The 18,688-nt window shown below is 42.9% G+C and overlaps 1 protein-coding gene across 5 annotated transcripts in view; it reads left to right on the top strand.

Annotated features, from left to right (window-relative positions):
- Positions 1-18,688, top strand: part of AP2B1 (adaptor related protein complex 2 subunit beta 1) — an 80,163-nt gene that overhangs the window by 5,737 nt on the left and 55,738 nt on the right. For all 5 annotated transcript variants that reach the window (XR_009484460.1, XM_059829083.1, XM_059829082.1 and 2 more), the window contains exons 3-6: positions 741-846; positions 2,107-2,242; positions 3,879-4,124; positions 16,634-16,824. Coding sequence is in view for 4 of the 5 variants with exons in the window: in XM_059829083.1 (XP_059685066.1) it covers positions 741-846; positions 2,107-2,242; positions 3,879-4,124; positions 16,634-16,824 (679 nt within the window). In the remaining variant the exon portion in view is untranslated. The remainder of the gene's footprint in view (positions 1-740; positions 847-2,106; positions 2,243-3,878; positions 4,125-16,633; positions 16,825-18,688) is intronic.

Raw genomic sequence — 18,688 nt, 5'->3', positions numbered from 1 at the left:
GATAAGCTGTCTTTTGCACGTGTTGCTTTATTTTGCAAACTTGCTTTGCAGCTTTTGTGGTCCGGCCTGAACTGACTTCCCATGCAGTAATATCTGGAAGAATTAGAGTCATGGAAAAGGCTGCTTTGGTGACCTCAGAATCTAGGCAAGCTGTGTTACTCGCTGCTTTTTTTAGTAGTAGCTCTGTCTTTCTAGCTTGGAAGGAATTTATTCCACTGGACTAAATTTGTGCTTTCCTGTTTCTGCCACTGTGTATCACAGCGTTTGGGCTACAGTGCAGTCTGCTGTTTTCTCATTGTGTTTGCAGGAAGCAGGCGATGATGAGCAAAAGTTAAAAAGTCTGGGCAAAATTCCTAGCTAAGATAGTGCCTGCAAGGAAAAAAAACTAATCTGGCATCTCCAAATATCTTTTTGTCCTGGTTATATAATAGTTGCCTCTGAGAAACAGACGCTACAGTGATGTGGTTCAATGTTCTAGAAGTGGGAGAGCTGCAACATGCAGCATGATTCTTGTTAACTGCTTTTTCCTTAGCAAGGTATAGCCCATATCATTCTCTGAGTGTCACAGCTTTGCTTCTCAGTGAACCATGTTCTCAACAAGGTCTGACAGCTTCCACATCCTGCTGTACCAGTTTTATGGGAACAGTGGGCTGGAAAAGTAAACAGTCACTCTTGAATTATCCCTAAAGCAAGACCCTTTTCTTCTCCCAAGAGGCTCAATCTGTTTTGTCTTCTGCCAGGAGAGATTTTTGAACTGAAGGCTGAACTCAATAATGAAAAGAAAGAGAAGAGGAAAGAAGCTGTAAAGAAGGTTATTGCAGCCATGACCGTGGGGAAGGATGTCAGGTAAAAGCAACTTTTCTTGCACCTGTAGGAGCTCTGGTTCTCCTGGGACACTGTTGTGTGTAATGGCACACATCTCCCTGGAACAGCTCTGAGTTTGTCATCTCAGCTGGGTAGTGAGGCTGGCTGTGTCCTTGCCAATGCTATGCCTGAGTCACAGGTTTCTCAAGCTCCTTCCTGTTACTGAAAGCAAAAGAAACAACCGTTTTCAGTGCCGGTTTAGCTAGGTGCCTATTAGCCCTTTTTATTTAAAAACCCATCCAGAATTCAACCATTTTATATGTCACTTCAGATGATGTTTTCTCACTGCTTGCTAGCCTGGGTTTTAGTGTTGGAAAGGTAATTCCAAGTGTTTTTCTTAGCCTTACTTGTCATAGCATAAATTTAAGCTACATTTTAAAATGAGTGATTTTTAAATTGAACCTTTGCCTCATAGCGACTAAAGGACACAGGCATTTACCTTCTGCAACACTGTCCCCAATACTTCTTTCTGTCTTTGGGGCAAGGAGAAGGACTTGCTTGAGTGAATGCTTCCTCCCTTCCAGCTTCTCCTGTTACTGGAGTCTACCATAAAGTCGCAGTAGTCCTGGATTCATGGCAGTGTGGTCTGTTGCCACGGAAATTAATACAAGGTTGCAAATTTAGCATCATGACTTCATTGTAGAATGAAGGAACAGATAAACTGGAAGGAAGAAAAAATAATCTTTTTTGCCAACAGCACTTGCCCTTTACCTTTAGATCTCTACAGCATAGCTGAGAGCTGCAGATATCCTTGTGTAACTTCCTGTGTTCTTCTGCAGCGCTGTTTACAGATTGCTGCTTGACAGTTGAGTGAAATTCAGCTTGCCAGCGTTTAAGCTCCTAATCACTCTAGTCTGAAATTTGGCAGGTTCTTTGTAAGTGTCCTGCATTACCAAAACATTTTTAAACAACCTTTTTTTTCTTGTGGGTTCATTTCCAGGCCTGGCATGGTAGAGTTTTCTTATTTGGTGAACTCCCCAATTAAAACACTTTTAGAACATCAATTTTCACCTGTTCTAGAACTGACTGATGTTAAAGCCCTGGAAGAATTTAAATTATTAAGCTATTATAAAAGCCATTGCAAGCTGTTTTGGGAGGGAAGTTGACTTCTCATTACACAGCAGGGTATCTAGAGTGGAGCTCTCAGTTTTCCTGACTTCCTTGATATTGTTACTATCCCCTTTGCATGCCATGCAATCTCACCACTTTTTTCTCTGTTCTTGCTTACCGTTGTCTATCCAGCTCACTCTTCCCTGATGTTGTGAACTGCATGCAGACCGACAATTTGGAATTGAAGAAGCTGGTCTACCTGTACCTGATGAACTATGCCAAAAGTCAGCCAGATATGGCCATTATGGCCGTCAACAGCTTTGTGAAGGTAACTTGCTCCCATGGCTCATCAGAAAATGGTTTAACGCAGTGGCTGTCACCACGTCTCCTTTGTCCATTAGTCTTTGTGAGCTGCTGTTTTATCTCTGCTTTTGTACTTGATTCTCTGGGCAGGGGGTGCTTGTAGAGGAGCTGAATCCAACAGGTCTGGGTCCTCTCTCTCACTTGCTGCTGCTAGTTATTAATCATCATTAAAGACCAGCTTCTGGTATTGGATAACAGATTTTATATTGTTCATCTTCCAGTCTTTGTAGTATCTTTTGTCATATGGATATCTAATTCTTGTTTGAATGTTTCAGCTGTGCTATGTGTGGAAAACCTTTATCTCTGGTGAAACTGAAAGATGGTTCACTGGAAAAATAACAGCCTGATCGCTGTATTGCCTTTAAGTCTGTTGTCAAGTTGCCTCTCCTTATCTAGGAAATGTTATTTCAGTCCCACGTTATGTAAGTTATAAAATCTGAGACACTGGGGAATCTGGTTGTGTTTTAAGTTTCTGTTGTGGTGCCTGAGGCTGAAAGAGGTGAGAAGACCTAGGCTGAGAGCAGGTCTGCTCTTCTGGCCAGAGAAGATGTCCCTACCTTCATCTCTGGAAAGAATATTGTTGTCTCTCATGTCTTTAAAGTGTATTTCTGTTAGAATGGACTAAGAAACAAACATGGTATTTTCCAGCTTCATGCTTTTCCATGCAAGCAAATGTCTGATGTTGCTTTTGTCGAGTTGAGGGACAAGTGTTAGTAAAGAGAAAGTGTTGACACTAGTCTGCACTAGCTCAGCACTTCATATGCAGTTCACAGTTCAAAGTGTTGGATGCACTGGTAAGAGATGTCATTTCTCTTGTATGTGTTAAAAACACCTGAATGCATCACTTTTCCAGCTGTAGAAAATTTAAACAGTGAAAGGTAAATATACCTTATGCTTTTGTAGGTCGTCCTGCATCCATCCTTTTATAGGCTGATTTTGGCGGAGTGTTGCTCAGAGATGCAGATGGATTGGATGTACGGAAAATTACGTAGGCTTGAAGTATAAAGTGTTAGATTCTCTCCTGTTTTTTTTTTCCTTGTCAGAAAAGCGCCTCTAGAGTAGCTTTTGCCTAGTGCTTCATATGTTGCAAACTTAAGGGATGCTTGTGTCTAGAACTGATGGCCTATGAGAAATAGACCTTGAAGACTTTTGCATTGTGTTTAATTGTTTACTTTTCCCATTATATTCTCTTTCTCCTTTAAACCAGTAAGGCTGGCAACTGGTATTTTATTCTGTCTGAAAGTTGCCTGTGGCTAGCTTTTGGGTGGTGAGAGCTGCCTCTCTGGCTTAGCTGTACTTTGGATTTGGCTGCTAGATCATGTTGAAAGAAGCTTTGCCTGGGGAGAACTGAGGGGCACAGAGATCACAATTTTACTATTTTACAAGCTGTCATAGCCTGACATCTTGAGATGGTGTAGAATGTTTCTGTGAACCGATAAGTTCCACCTTTTATCCCTGATCTAAAATGATTGCCTTTTTTTAGCATGTAATAAGAGGGAATGCTTTTTGTTTGAAATAAGAACAGCCTGATTCTGGCTGCAGGGAAGGTATCGGTGGCTAGTGGTGCAGATTTGTTTACCACATATTCCGTCCCCTTGCAGGACTGTGAAGACCCAAACCCTCTCATCCGTGCTCTGGCCGTCCGTACAATGGGATGCATCAGGGTGGACAAGATCACAGAGTATTTGTGTGAGCCTCTTCGCAAGTGTCTGAAGGATGAAGACCCTTATGTACGAAAGACTGCAGCTGTCTGTGTGGCGAAGCTGCATGACATCAATGCTCAGATGGTGGAGGACCAAGGATTTCTGGATTCTCTGCGTGACCTGATTGCAGACTCCAATCCCATGGTAACGTTTATGTCCTTCCAGCGCATTGCTTGAGTTTGTAAAGGGCAGATAATCAGAAACATGAAGGCTTTTTAATTGCAACTGATGCACTGTGATGGATGCATTGGTTAGAGAACACTTGTTGCCTCAGAAAATAGGAAATATCTTCTATTCTTAGATCTGTTTGGGCTTTTGCCTGTTTTGCCTGTCTTGAGTGCTGCAGCAAAAGTTTTACCTTCCTGGTCAGACAAGTCAGAAGACCAAAGTAGCAGCATCAACTATTTCTTGTTGACAGCTTGTAGCTGTTGCCTTCCTGCAGGCTTTGGCTCTTTTTGGAGTAAGAGATTGGATAATTAATTCACTAATGCAGATAAATCCACTGGCCTGTAATGAGTGGAGAAAATCAATGCTTATGTTTTTAATAAAGTTAAATGAGTTGTCAGAGCAGAGGTGGAGATCAAAACCAAGAATTTCACAGGAGTAAATTACCTACCAAATTAGTATTTCATCATGGTTGATGAAGGGTCCATTTCCACACCAGGCATCTTCCACTATTATTTTGTAACTAAAAGATGGTGGACAGTGGATTGAAGTGCCCCACTGGATAATCCTTTCATTCAATATTTTTTTTTCCTGTGATCTACTGGAATCCAGTGAGCACGCAGATATCATTGTAGCTCCTAGCAGGAAAGAAAACTCTGCAGCTCAGTTTAACTCAGAGTTTAAGGATGTGACTGCTAGTTTTTACCTCTTCTAGAGCACAGATCTGATTTGACTCTGCTTAATGGCATAATTTCACATTATTAGGGCAGGTCTAACAGCTCTTTCTATCGTGCATTAATCAAACCACATAAAGCAAATTGCTGTCCTGTTAGAGCTGTCTTTGGGCAGGTTTGGATAAGTCAAGTGCAGGTGGTAAGGTACCAGCCCCTTCAGTAGGAGAGTGAAGGCTGCTGATTGCTTTTCTTATGGCTTTCTAAAGACAATAAAACTAAAGGTGTCTGGCTTTCACAGGCATAAGTCTGTGAGTGGTGGTGCCTATCGGAAAATAGAGGTGCCTATTGCCTCTATCTGGCTCTTTTACAAGCTGTTCTTTTTGTATGCCTCCCTGATTATTGTTTTATGCCACGTTTCTGCATGAATATTGATGACTACTTGAAGATGCTCTCTATCTAGGCAATTTTGAGGCATATAGGGGAACACCTGCTTTTTTAATGTTGAGGGTGTGCCTTGCAGCCTCTGAAAGTACTTGACTGGGCTGCTTTAGTTCCACTTAAATACTGGCCCCTGGCATTTGCTAGCTCACAGGCAGTGATGGAGTGTACTGCGGACAGGGATATAACCTACTTGTCTCCTAGCCTTGGTTCCAACTCTTTAATTTTCTTCTGCTGATTACAACCACATGGATATGAGTTGAGGAGCTCAGGCTGAAAAGATGTGGTACTTCAGGAGAAATCAGTAAGATTTTGCTTGCCTTTGGTGCTGCATCTCTATGGATCTCACTGTTTTGGTAAATGAACCATTGGCTGTTATGAGAGCACCGATACCTATTTCAAAAAGTACATTAACTTAATACTGACTTAAATGAATGGAGAGAAGGAATGGAGAAGAGGAGAAATACCAAAGGGCAGTATATGCTCCATTTGCTAAATAAACCACCAAAAGTAGCATAGGGATTCCTAATAAAACATCAGTAGAACTAATGAGCTCCTTGGTGGTAATGAGGATGGGCTGGGACAGCAAAACCTTTGCAGCTGCTGCAATTGATTGCAGCTCCACAGCTACTGAAGCTGTGCAGGATCACAGTACCTGCCTCATGTTGTACTCACCTGCTCTTCCCAAAGCTGAGGATTCACAGCAGGAGAATGCAGTCTGGAGGAGTGATAAGGATGAAGAGGAGAGGCCTGGGGTGTGTTTTCAGATCTGCAGGCTTTGACAGGATCACGTGGCTGGTGTTCAGTGTCCTGGTTTCCCAGGGTTCACTGTAGACAGGGCATTATATTCTTGCTTTTTAAGGGTGCGTGGGGAGAGATTTTATCAGGTTTGGGGCTCTTACAGCTGCTGACTTAATACAATATTTAATCTGGTTACGATTTTCAGTAGATACAGACATTCCTTCTAGTTAAGTTTATTGCTTTGGTCCCCTTTGAAATTCATGCCTTTGTGGCACAGTGATTGCCTCAAAAGGGAGGAGGAGTTATCCACCCCTAGTTAAGGTCCATCTTCCTAGTCAAACCATCCAGCTCATTGCTGCTTCCCCCATGTGAAACTCCAGTGGGGGTTCCTGATGACCAGGAGTTGTGTTTGCCAGGTAAGTTATATTTGTGTGCAAGTTGATATTTACTAAGGTATTTCTCCATGATCAGGTGGAATGCAGCCCTGTCTAGAAGCTCTTTTTAAGTAAAACGTATGTAATGGTATTGGCTATCAAAAGAAAGATTACTGAAAAGAATGGTACAGATGGATCTATCCTTATGGCCTATCCCTCTGTAAATGGTGCATCTCAATCATTGCAACCTGTTGTGTAAACTAATTCATATTTATATTATAAACATTTCTCCTCTTTTGATGACTTGTGGAAATATACATTAGACACTTAATGAAGCAGAATTTTGTAGACAGGAAATCCGCAGTTGTTCTCTCTTCTGAGAAATGAGGATTCTGAGCAGGAGCTAAAAAGCTCCTGTTGAAAAATAGCCTTCAAGAAGGGTTTTATTATGGTTTTGTAATTGGCTGCCTCTAGCACATGAGCGTGCACTAAGCATTCTAGCTGGGTGCTAGGTAGAGTAACAACTTCATCTGTGGCTTGCTAATTGCCTTGTAATTGTGCAGAGATCAGGGTGCATGTTTCAATCGGCTGAAATCACCCTCATCATAATAATGTCTGACTAAGTTGGAGGTGACTTTGTCAGAAACGTTTTGGGTGTAGGTTTTTTTTTCCGTATTTTTGGACTAATATTTTATTATCATAGAATCGTGCGAACAGAGACTGGGGATGTTCAGGACATTGCTTTGAAGTCCTGTTGAGGTGCTGTAGGTGCACAGCCAAGGTGTTTTCCCCCTTTATCTGGGCTTTTTGCTGTCAGGATCTGGCCGTCGTTCAAATACAGTAATACAGTGATCTTTTGAAAAGGTATAGGATTGCAGCCTTCCAGATGAGCTGACTGTAGTTGTGATTAAAGGACTGACACCCGAGTCTGGTAGTTCACTAGCTTTTTCTGAAAAATCTCTGTGGTAGCTTTGCAGTTTCTCCTGGATGAATTAATTCAAATTTCTAATTGCATATATATTCATATGGATACATATATGGCAAGTTACCAGATGGGTTGGTGGCTTACTACATTTCAGCTGAGTTATCTGAGATGCCTTACCTTGTGCAGGCAATGGGCCAATAACGCATACAAGGGCGTGGTTCAGTTACTGGGTGGTTACACTGCAGAAGTCTGATTGTGGACGGAGTCTTTAATCTCATTTTACAGATGGGCCTGACATGCTTGTGGCTGCCCTTTGTCACTTGGGATCCTGCCGAAGAGTTTCTCTCCATAGAGGGAACCCTCATTTCTTCCCAGAGCTGTCTTAAGGCAAACCTTTCTCCTTTTTTACTGTGCGTTTCCTTGCATGAAGCTCAGCAGAACCAGGTCTGGATGAATATAAGGCTAGAGCTTGGCTGCTTTGGGCTGCCAGTGTGCTGCTGGACTTACTCAGTCCTAAGGGCCTTTCTTGCTGGTAACTTTGGTATAGTGCAACTCAGAAAGCATGTCCTCCCATAATCCTCATGTTGTTCTAACAAAATACGGTTTCAGTATGACATCCCAGGATTTTTGTGTGCTCCTCATACATGGTATGGCAGATTACTGCAGAACACCATTCACACCCAGCGACAGCAGTAGATAACAGTGGGGTGGGAGAGGTAGGTCTGTTATACACCTACTGATGGCCAGAGGCTCTCTGAAGGCTTGGACAAACTTTTTTCTTTTTCCTGATGCTGTTGTGTTCTGACATTTGTGAATTGGACCTAATGACTGCTTATCGTTGGAGCATTGCAAGTGCTGAGCCCTGGTGATGAAGAGCAAGACCACGAGATGGCAGCAGTTTAAAGCTGTTAATAGTTAGACACCTTGTTTTGTAACTAGTTCCCTCCTGGCTTTTATCACTGCACTTCTTGGTTTTCTTCAGGAATGTAAATATTAGCAGAAAAACATAAGAGGAAATCCATCTTAAGCCTTACTAGTCTTTTAATACTTGAATGGAACAACCTTCCTCTGCAAATATTTTTCGTCCTCGACCTTCTAGGATGACTAGTAACCCATGGAATAGTTTTCTTCTCAATCTACCATTATCCATATGGATTAAGTTTGGTTGATGTCACCGTCTCCCAGTTCTTTTCTAGGTGCTGCTGGGTTTTTTAATTCCTCCTTGTAGCATTTCTTCCTCATTCTGCATTGTCACTGTGATATGCTGGATCAAAGCTTTCAGAGGTGTGGCTGTTCTGCTCCTGTGTTTTTTGTGGGCTGTATAGACATAGCACTTATGTGCTGTCCAATAATATGTCATGTTTTACACCATCTACACATCACAGTTTATTGGGAGAAACACTATTGTGAATCAATACGGAGTAAACTGAGATCACATAAGAAACTGATTATTAAATACACTAAGTGTATGGAATATAAATCACAGTGCTTTCTTGTCTCTCCTGCTGTGACTGCAAGCCATACAGGTTCCTTCTCTGCCAGCCAGAACTTCAGGGTGTATATTTGGGCTTCCCGGATGACCTTATGGAGGAAGAAGGTCCTCATTTTGCTCTTTTTCCTACTGGCTGGCAAGTGGTATGTCTTTCTGAGACCATGTCCTGAGGAATGAGCCTGTTTAGAAACAGAAGCAGCTTTTGCCTCCTGGGCTGTCCTCCGCTGCATACATAGCAGGGATTTTCACCCTCTTTCTTTGTGTAATAAAGTTGAGAAAAGAGCCCCTTGCTGAGAAACTGTTGGTGGTCCTCTGAATCCTGAAAGGACTTTGTGGGAGGCAGTCTGGGACGTGGGACTTCTCTTAAACAACAGAGCGTGGAATATCACCTTCTTCATAGGCACAGGAAAGCACTTGTTCCTCACGGGGAAACCTGGACTTCTCACAGCTGTGTTTTTTCCCCCTCTACAGCTGATGTTTTATCTAGTACGAGGAGTGAACCACTGCTGCTGGATGAGTTTGATTCCTGCTCATGAACGTTGTAAGGACTTGAAAATTCACACCCTAGTATGGAGCTGAATATTGCTGGGAGCTGTGGGCTGTGCCTCTGCAGCATGTTGGGGGCTGCCTCCAAGATACCCTGGCTGCCTCACTGGCCATAAAACCTCCTCCTCCTTTTCAGCCTAGCTGTGGCAGAATGAAGGCTGTATCTTGAAGTCCCCCAACCATGTCTGCGTTGGTCCTCTGTGTGGTTTGGGTTTTTTAATCTGTTGGTGCTGCAGGTGGAGATAATATTTCCTTCTGGGAGACACCTGATGGCATTTGTAGGCATCAGCAAGTGGAATTTGTTTACCCGGTGTTGGATATGTTACAGTGAATGAGACCGTTGCTTAGGGGCTGACGAAGAGTGGTGGCTTCACTTTGGGGCTCTCTGTAGGGCATTCCTGCTGTTTACACGAGCCTGCCCAGGAGGGAGAGCAACAGCTTTTGCAAAGTAAGCAGACAGCTAGCAGTAGCAAGCTGGAAATTAAATAGGTAGAGATTGCAGAGGAGACTGTATAAAACGGTGGCTATGTTAATGTATGTGGTGGGATGCTTGAAGGGGGGCAATGTGGGAGATTACCAGGGGTGTTCAGAAGCCAGTGTGTTTGTCTGTTTTGCAGCAGTCAGGCTGCAGAGATTTAAACTGGGGGAGAAGGGAGAGCTCCTGTCTGTAATCGATGGCATGGCTTCTGGTTAGCCGCTCTGACTCCACTCGCTCTGCCTGTGGAAATCCAGTTTAGGCTTTGGGCTGAGCTCCTGCAACTGCTTCTCCAGAGGAAGGCTGGAGTCTGACTGACTGTGTAGCTAGTTTTTTCTCCAGCTTGTCAGCCTAAACAGGTCTGAGGGAATTTCAAGTCTGTATGTGGGACCTGATTTTTTTGTTTTGTTTTTTGGTAGGCTTGTGGATGAGGGATGCTGGTCTTGAGCACTTTCTGTAGAAGCCATGCTTTTCCCTGCCTTTTGAATACTAGCACCCTGGCAGAGAGATGCAATGACTTTGTATGATGATGTATAAATTTCCATGAATCCGCAGAGTCTGTCCTCCCAGACCCCTCATTTATAAAACTTAATTGACAAATTCATCCATCAGAGACCTGTCTCCTTCCAATTACTACTGCCAGTATGTGTCTAATTTCCAGAGCATTCGCCTTGCCGAATAGATCATTCCAGGATCTCTAATATCAATCAGGGTGCTGGGGAATTTTGTTGACATGTGTCTAGATATTACATTTTCAATCAGAACAGACACTTCTAGCTATTGACAAGCACCATTTGTCAGAAAACGCTGCGGCTATGGTGCTTTGTAAATCACAGAATCATTAAGGTTGGAAAAGACCTGTAAGATCATCAGGTCCAACCATCAACCCAACACCATGACGCTCACTAACATCTGCTCAGGTAAAATGCATTGTTGTATTGTAACTCCCCACACCACTTTTTAGGGCGAGGTTTACCTTTTTACATGAGGTTTTTGTTAATGCTTAGCTGGTGCCTTCTAAATATCTGTTTGGATCAGAGACAGCCCTATTTGCCACTGGGTGGTGCCAGTGAGAACCTCTGCAAGGAAAATTGAAAAGGGCCTTACAAAAAAATCTGCAAAAGAAACCTTCCTGGTGTGTGATAGGTGCCTGATCCAGGCTGGGATCAGACCATGGTGCTTTCTGGAAGAAGCATAGGGGGTTGCAGACCCTCGGTGGCTTTCTTGTAGAGCTTGTTTTCCTCCTCTGGTGGGCTCAGCAGCACCAAGGAGAAATCTTTTGTGTTGGAGCCATCCCTGAACAGCTTCTTGCCCTCCTACCCCAAGAGGTTCACCCGTTGGGGGGAAGTATGGTTTCCTGTCTTACAACTAACACATCCTGATTTTGCAGGGACATGAGAGCAGGAGCGGTGTTTTAGTCTGTCACAAAGTGGCATTTTTTTGCAGTGCATAGTAGGAGCAGGGAAGTGCAAAAACCAGTTAGGGCAAGCACGCCGTGGGAAGCATAACGCTTTGACTTCCCTTCCATTGCCACCTCCAGAAAAATTCATACCACTTGCAAAAAGCAAGCAGGTGGTCTTCCCCACCCAGGTAATTTTCAGGACGTGGTCAGGAACTGATCACGTATGCAGCAGTGTGGTTCCAGACTTTTAGGCGCTAAAGTACAACCTCCTGCAACGGAATTAGTGGAAGATGAATGACTTACCCAGAGCCCTGGAAATCTGTCACAATTAAGGCTGAACAGGTGAGCTGTTACTTTCCAAGACTATTCATAGACTGAGGATGTGTTGTTAGTCTCCCAGGGTTTTAATTTAAAGCTATACACGTTACATGCGTTAACGGTGTGAGAGATTCATGTAGGCTCTCTGACTTACCTGCTTGGACATTTTAATAGTTCATAGACCATTTCTAGGGAAGAAAAGTAAAGGGGGGCTTGTAGATGAAAGATATAATTAACATGAGCAGAAGTAGGGGTCCTGTACTCCGGAGAGGGAGCTTGTCTGTGTTGGTACTTGTTAGGGACCTTTCAGGCACACAGCATTGTCTGTGGCCATGAAAAGAAGTGGCCCTGTGAAACATGCATCCATGCGGATGCCCCTAATATCCCATCTGGGAGTCTGTGCTTAATGACATGAACGTACCATGCAAGCTCAGCGTGCTCTTTGAAAATGTCAGCACCTCTCCGTTCTTGAAAACATCACGTGGTGCCTGGCGCTCTTGAGGGCAGGAGCCTCCAGCTATGTGGGGAAGGCTGCCTTTCCTCAGCATCTTTTCAGAGCCTCTTAATTTTTCCTCCTTTTCTTCATTTTCTCCTCATTTTAATGGAGTGGTAAGCCAGAGGTTCCTGTTTCAAGCAGCAGAATGTTGTATTTCATTAACTCCATTACACACTTGGTTTAATTTCCAATTAGCCTGGGATGCTAGCAAAATAATCTGATTGCTTTGACTGTTTGGTGTTCTAGATCTGCCTCGCTTTCCCTCCTGTCCCCCCACCCCCTGCAAAGCTTTTCTGTGTGGGTTGATAGGCAGACACTCAGGTTTTCACCCACCCCCTTTCCTCCTTGTTAATGTATTTTATACCATTTGCTCGGAGCTAAAGGTTTGAGCTGCCAGAAGGAATAACTGGCAAGTCACTGTTCCTACCTCTGCAGCTCTCCGTGAGGTCGGATCTGGTCTCTCTGGCTGCAGAGGGGGTTTGTCTGTAGGTGGGTTTAAAAATGTTGGTTCTTGTTAAATCTATAATGTAGTTTTAAGTGCAGGGTTTATTTTTTTTAATAAGAGCCTGTGAGATTTAGTTATCCTCATCCCACTGACGCTTCTCGGAGAGTCTAAATTTGTTGGGAAATTCCAGCCAAAAAGCAGGTTTATTGTCATTCGTCTCAGCTGTGCTGTAACGTGATGTTGCTGTGACTGCATTTGAATAATGTTGACGTGTACCCAGAGTGAACTGATTTAAATAGCCAGGGACCTATTATTATTATTAATCTTCAATCTGCTCTGCATTTGTACTTTCTAAGTGGTTTTTTAGGCTGATTCTCATTGGTTGGTAGCTGTTAGCTTAAAGACTATTCTTAATTGCGAGTCAAGTGAGGCATTTTGCCATGGAGTTAACTTACAAGTTTAAGCTTTTAAAAGCTTTTTCTGTTCATTAATTATTTGGGCTCACATCCCTTTGGCTAGTGGGTTGACCTTGGGGTTTTTTCATTATTTTTGAGAACTGAAGGCTATACTAGATGTTAGTTTCTTGTCCTTTTAGTCTCCTTCTTCCAATCTGTGAAGTAAGTTATCCAACTCCTGGTTGGTTTCTCATAAAAATGAACTTGTTGCATGTTTTGAAAAGCAGAGAATACTTTGTTTGCTGAAGAAGCTTATGGCTTTTTTTCCGCAGCCAAGGTATGGCATTGGCTGTGAAACTTCTCCAGTTCCATCGAGGACTTTGTCCTATGCCACTTGTAAAGCTTTAGTTTTATTTCTAATACGTCCCCCAGCAAGTACATCATCATTGCTATTTATTTTTCAGGTAAAAAAACCCAACCCATTGTGTAACTTATTTTATCAGCTTGTACCTTGTACTTGCTGTTCAGTGCAGTTGGACTTCACTGTCTTGTGTTGCTCTGTTAAGGAAGAAGTATAAACCGAGTTGAAGACTTAAGGTTTAGCTTTGATGTTGTAGATGATCTTTGGCCAAAACATGTTTCTAAATATTTCCAGTTACACTTATGTGACTGCCAAAATATATACTAGGTCACCAGGTGATATAATACATGAATTGGTGTGGACTGGTTCTTAATGGACTTTTTTCCATACCTGAGTGGTAACTGTTAGTATCCCAAACTGTGGACAATGCTTCAATCTTTGTTTACGTGTTGCCTGAGCCATCACTCAGTGAGAGCTGTCAGCAAAGTAGGAGTCGTTGTGTACTGGAATGAGACCATCCAGTGCTGGCTTGTATTGCTCTATGTTCCTGTCTCGTAATGAAGCCAATGGCAGTGCCAATGAAGAGAGGTGAGTGTGCGTACTCGAACCAGTGTTTATGTTGGACTGGTTCCTGAAATCTGTTTTCATTTCAACTGTGCTGCGGCTGTGTAAAAAGCCTTGAAGATGCTAATTATTTTTGTTGGCATACCGTAACATATCAATATGTTCAGTGTGAATCGCCAGCAAGTACTTTTTTAATAAATGTTGCTTAAAGTTTGAAGATATTCCCCATCTCTTCCCTTATACCCTTTTTCTTCATTTATCTTCTTGTCACCAAGTTGACAGCAGCACTGTTCTGCTAAGGTAGAAGGTGAGGACCAGCTGTAATTGTGGACTATGGGATTGTATATCCCAGCCCGTCTGGCAGAACTGAGCTGCCACCAAATGTTTCACAGCCCCTTCCAGTCCTTTTTTTTTTTTTTTGTAACACCCAAGGAGACCACAGCCCATACTCCTAAGTGTATCTTGCCATCTGACGCTCTTTCTCATGGATGCTTTTAATGGAAATCTGACATCTAGTGGGTTGCCATGTAGTGTCCCATCTTCAGTTTTGATTTGGACACTTGCATTTATGCTGCCATGCTAGTTCCTGAACAGAGCCCAAAAAGATCGTAAAAGCAAGACCTAGTTCACAGTCAGATCTCTGGGTTGGAGATACTGTGTACCAGGCAGCCCACGGTAACAGCATTTCTGTGCATCCTTTGCCTGTGGCAAACTCAAAGTGATAGACTTCACTTATTCTGCAAGGAAGGAAACTTAAGTGCAGATGCTTTGATTTGTGCGTGCCCCAGGGTTTAGGATATTCACATGGCCCAATTACTGCAACGAAGGTAGTCCCTGGCAGTGTGAGTTCATTTGCCAGAGCTCAGCCCTATTTCTTAGTATGACTGACAGGTAACTTTCTGCAGTGCTTTGGCTCTAACTTTTTTTATAACTTCAAATTTTTTTTTCCAAAGTCCTTGTTTCATTTTGCAAGTGCTTTTTCATAATGGTTTTGAACTTCTCAGTTGCTTTTCTGATTTGTCTTCACTTGTAAACTTCCAGAATATAATGAAATTAAAACTGTCTTTTACTTCAGTTTTATGATGTGTCACATTAACCATTCAGGAATTAGGCAAATTAAATAATGGAAAGAATAAGCAGCATATCTTAATAAGTTACTCATTAAAACAGTACAAGAAGACAGCAGTTCTGATTGCTAATGATTTTGGTGACAGAAGGCTCATTCAACTAATAAAATTCATAAAATCTTGGATCAAAATCCCATCTCTGACCTCTAGGTGTGAAATGCAAAACAATCAACATTACTGTGCTTGTGCAATGACTTCGGAATATATTGGATTAATGACAAGCAATGATGGGAACAATACAGAGAATTTTCTAGTCGCAGTGTTCTTGTTTTCAGTGTACTGCATCAAAAGCATCTTTAGTCATCCAAAGAATCAGATGATTTTAGAGATGTTTCTTTGCCTTAATCCCATAGAAAATAATGCTATAAATCTTCATTTTAGCAGGTATGAATTGTGAGTTGGACTGGACATGATACACATTGTAAAATATCCTGAAAATGCCTTTTCATAGGGTATATCAGTTTTGTGTGTCAAACTCAGGCTTAAATCCCTTTTCTAGTTACTTAAAAAAATAAGACTTCTGTCTCATCTGCAAATTTTCTATTTTTGTCTATATATTCGGCAACTCTTCTATGTTAAAAATCTTCACGTGGCATCCGATTAGAATAACTGTTGAACTTGAGTATGGAACTAAGAATTAGAATTTTGGGTTGCACTCCCACTTCTCGCTCTTGTCAAGCAGGACCTTGGACCTCCTCTCTGCTTCCTTTCATCCATGCTTAGAAAAGAGAAGACCTTATATAGTATTAAATGCAGCAAAAATATTTTCAATGATGAGTCGTGCTGGAGTGCTTGCTTTAAGGGGACTCTGTAAAGCAGACGGATGGATGCTATGTAGACTATTTGGAATTGAAATACGTGTTATTAAAAATTTAGTAGGAGTTGTCCATTTTAGGGAAATTGTGTTTGCTTTCAGACTGGGTGACCTGACAGAATTGCTACAGCTCTGAAGGCTGCCTGGCACCTGATATCTTCTTGTACCAAGGAGGAGGTTCTTCTCCTTTCTATTGTTTCTCGGATCACATTAAGCAATGTGCCACAGGACTGCCAAGGGGAAATTAGGCAAGAGGCATCCATTCCTGAATAAGTAGGGCAATTAGGGGTTTGAGACCTTGACCACATCAGTTGAGCATCTCCTGGAAGTGGGGGGAGGTGATGCCTACTTGAAGCAAGCCAGGGTGGAAGTCTGGAGCCTGCAGGAAGGCGAGATGTTCTTGTTGCATGTGGACGCTCTCTTATGCTGTCTCTAGCTCCCTCCAGAGTAAAGTCTCTTGTGAGGTCTTGGTCCCAGGTCCCCATTCTGTCCAGAGGTGACTTAACTTTTGTTTATCTTCAACAAAAATACTTTCAAGTTGTAATTTCTCTAGTGAAATACTCTTTGCACCCATGCTGGCTTTTCACGTTTCCTCTGTGTGTCAGCAGCCCCCTCCTGCTGTGCTGCTATTCTTTCCCTTCTTCCCCAAGAGACTCTTCAAATTTTGGCAAAGAGCAAGGTTACACTCAAGCTTTGGGCTCTTCAGGTTGTTTGTGAGGTTGTACTGGGTCCTTGAAGGCTTGGATGACTGACGTAGCGGCTGCTGCTGAGCAGCTGATAGCACACACCAGGATCTCAGTGTTTGTTTCCCATGTGTAAGCCATGCCTAGCCCAAGGTAATCCCCGCCAAGGCACTGATGGCATGCTAGCAAAGAATGCATCTTCTTGTCTCTTCTCCCAGGTGGTAGCGAATGCTGTGGCTGCCTTGTCGGAAATCAGTGAATCGCATCCCAACAGCAACCTGCTGGATTTGAACCCGCAGAACATTAACAAGCTGCTGACAGCTTTAAATGAGTGCACGGAGTGGGGCCAGATCTTCATCCTGGACTGCCTGTCCAACTACAACCCCAAGGATGATCGCGAAGCTCAGAGGTATGCTTGTTCCTGCTCTTTGCATGGGCCGTTCAAGGCTATTCGGTAGCAGGGCATTTGCAGGCTTCTGGCAGTGTTGCAACTCTGAAAAGGGCTTGTAATAACAAGGGTCTCTATTCAGGTCTGTAACAGCACAAGTAAGACTTGAAGTAAAAGAGGTTTGAGAGGGAGGCAACTCTTGGTAGTTTGGGCTGATGCTGGAAATGTGCCCCTTCCCTTCACAGAATCACTTTCTCTGTTTATTGTTAGCTTTTTTTTTACTTTTTTCTATTTAAAAGGCTAGTTCTTATGGGAACTGGCACTGCTGAGAAGGGATCAGCCCAAGACCAAACCTGTAACAATGGTTGATCCATCTGGAAGCATTGTTTGGAGGATTTTCTGTTTTAAAGCAGAGCTTTCAAATCTGTTTTTGCTACTTTGAGAGGCAAGAAGCCCTTATAGGTTTGGGGGCTTCCAAAATACTGCAGGTCTGAGATTGGAATATTTTTTCCAACTAAAAACTAGTCTGTGGTATAATAGAACTGAAAATAAAGGTAAGAAGTTATTTTTCTTATCGCTCCAAATTCACCCTTGTGCTTTTACCTTCAGCTGCAATGACTAAACCTAAATACAAAGACCTTAGGGTTTAGGAAGTGGGGTGTTAATTCGTGCAGTTCAAGCCTCCTTGTCGTCTGTGTCCAGAATCACAAAAAGTCAGATTCTGTACCCAAGAGAACAAGGAACCAGCAAGGAAAATTGCTTGGAACAGGGGAATTCTCAGACTTGATAAATTTCATGTAGACTGGGGGGGGGTGGAGGGGGAGGAAGGGGCATAAGCCCACATGTGAAACCCTGGGCAGGCCTTTTGGAATTAGATGGGTTTCTTCATTGACTGTTTTTTGAGGCACAACAGATACACCACATTTTTTAAAAAGCCTGACGGTAGTCTTGCTGATTTTTTTTTTTTTTTTCCCCCCACCTCCTTCCCCCTTGTACTCTGTTTCTGTGCCAGAAACAGCTATTAATGAGAGCTAGAAACCTGCAGAGATCTCCAGGGTGTCAGGCCAGTATTATCCTAGCTTTGTGAGAAAGGGACTGCTAGTTTGAACAACTGTGACCATGTCCCAGTTCCTCATTCGTAATTCCTCTGAAGAGTGGTGTATAAAACTGCATGGGCAGTAACTACTTTTACTCCTTTTTGTGGAGTTTAGCTCTCGGAGCCTGCCTCATTTCAGATAGGAGAATGACAGCACCTAGTTTATATAGTGTTCTCCTTCTCAGCAAGGCTGTTGTCATTGCCCCTGTGCATGGAGAAACTGAGGCACAGAGAGATGAAGCAACTTTGGCATGCCAGGTGACCTTGGGCAGCCTCAGCTGGGGACTGCCACGGCTTTGACTTAGACTCCTCTGCTCTTCACGTAGCCATGCTGCTTCCCTTCCAGCGTGGCTGAAAGCAAAGCTTTCAGGGAAGGAAACTTTGAGGCACAGATGGGAATAAGATTGTTCTGGGTTAGCAATATGCAGGAGGGGGTGGGAAGAAACTTGACAGATGCTGTAAGAAAGACCATATGAACCCAAACTTCCTTTCTGCTTGGGTTGGGTTGTTTAGGATGCTGTCGATTATAGGATCCACTGAGGCAAGTGGTGAAGCTGAGACTTGGAAGGGTATTGAGGTCACTCTTTCCCTATATCTTCAGAGTAGCAGAAACCCTTTTTTTTTCAGAAACAAATGGTTGAAATTGCAGCAAACTCCCCAGTAAGCCAGAAGCACGTATCACCTCCGAATTACTATATAGGGGCTAAAGCATTTTTCTGATAACTGTTTTGTTAAAGTTGTGTTTGTAAGTGACAGACGAGATTACAGAAATAGAGAATACCACCAGGC

The sequence above is a fragment of the Gavia stellata genome, chromosome 25 (assembly GCF_030936135.1).
Source record: "Gavia stellata isolate bGavSte3 chromosome 25, bGavSte3.hap2, whole genome shotgun sequence".
NCBI classification, from domain to species: domain Eukaryota; kingdom Metazoa; phylum Chordata; class Aves; order Gaviiformes; family Gaviidae; genus Gavia; species Gavia stellata.
The sequence above is the reverse complement of the archived record's forward strand: the minus strand, read 5'-3'. Positions and strand labels throughout refer to the sequence as shown.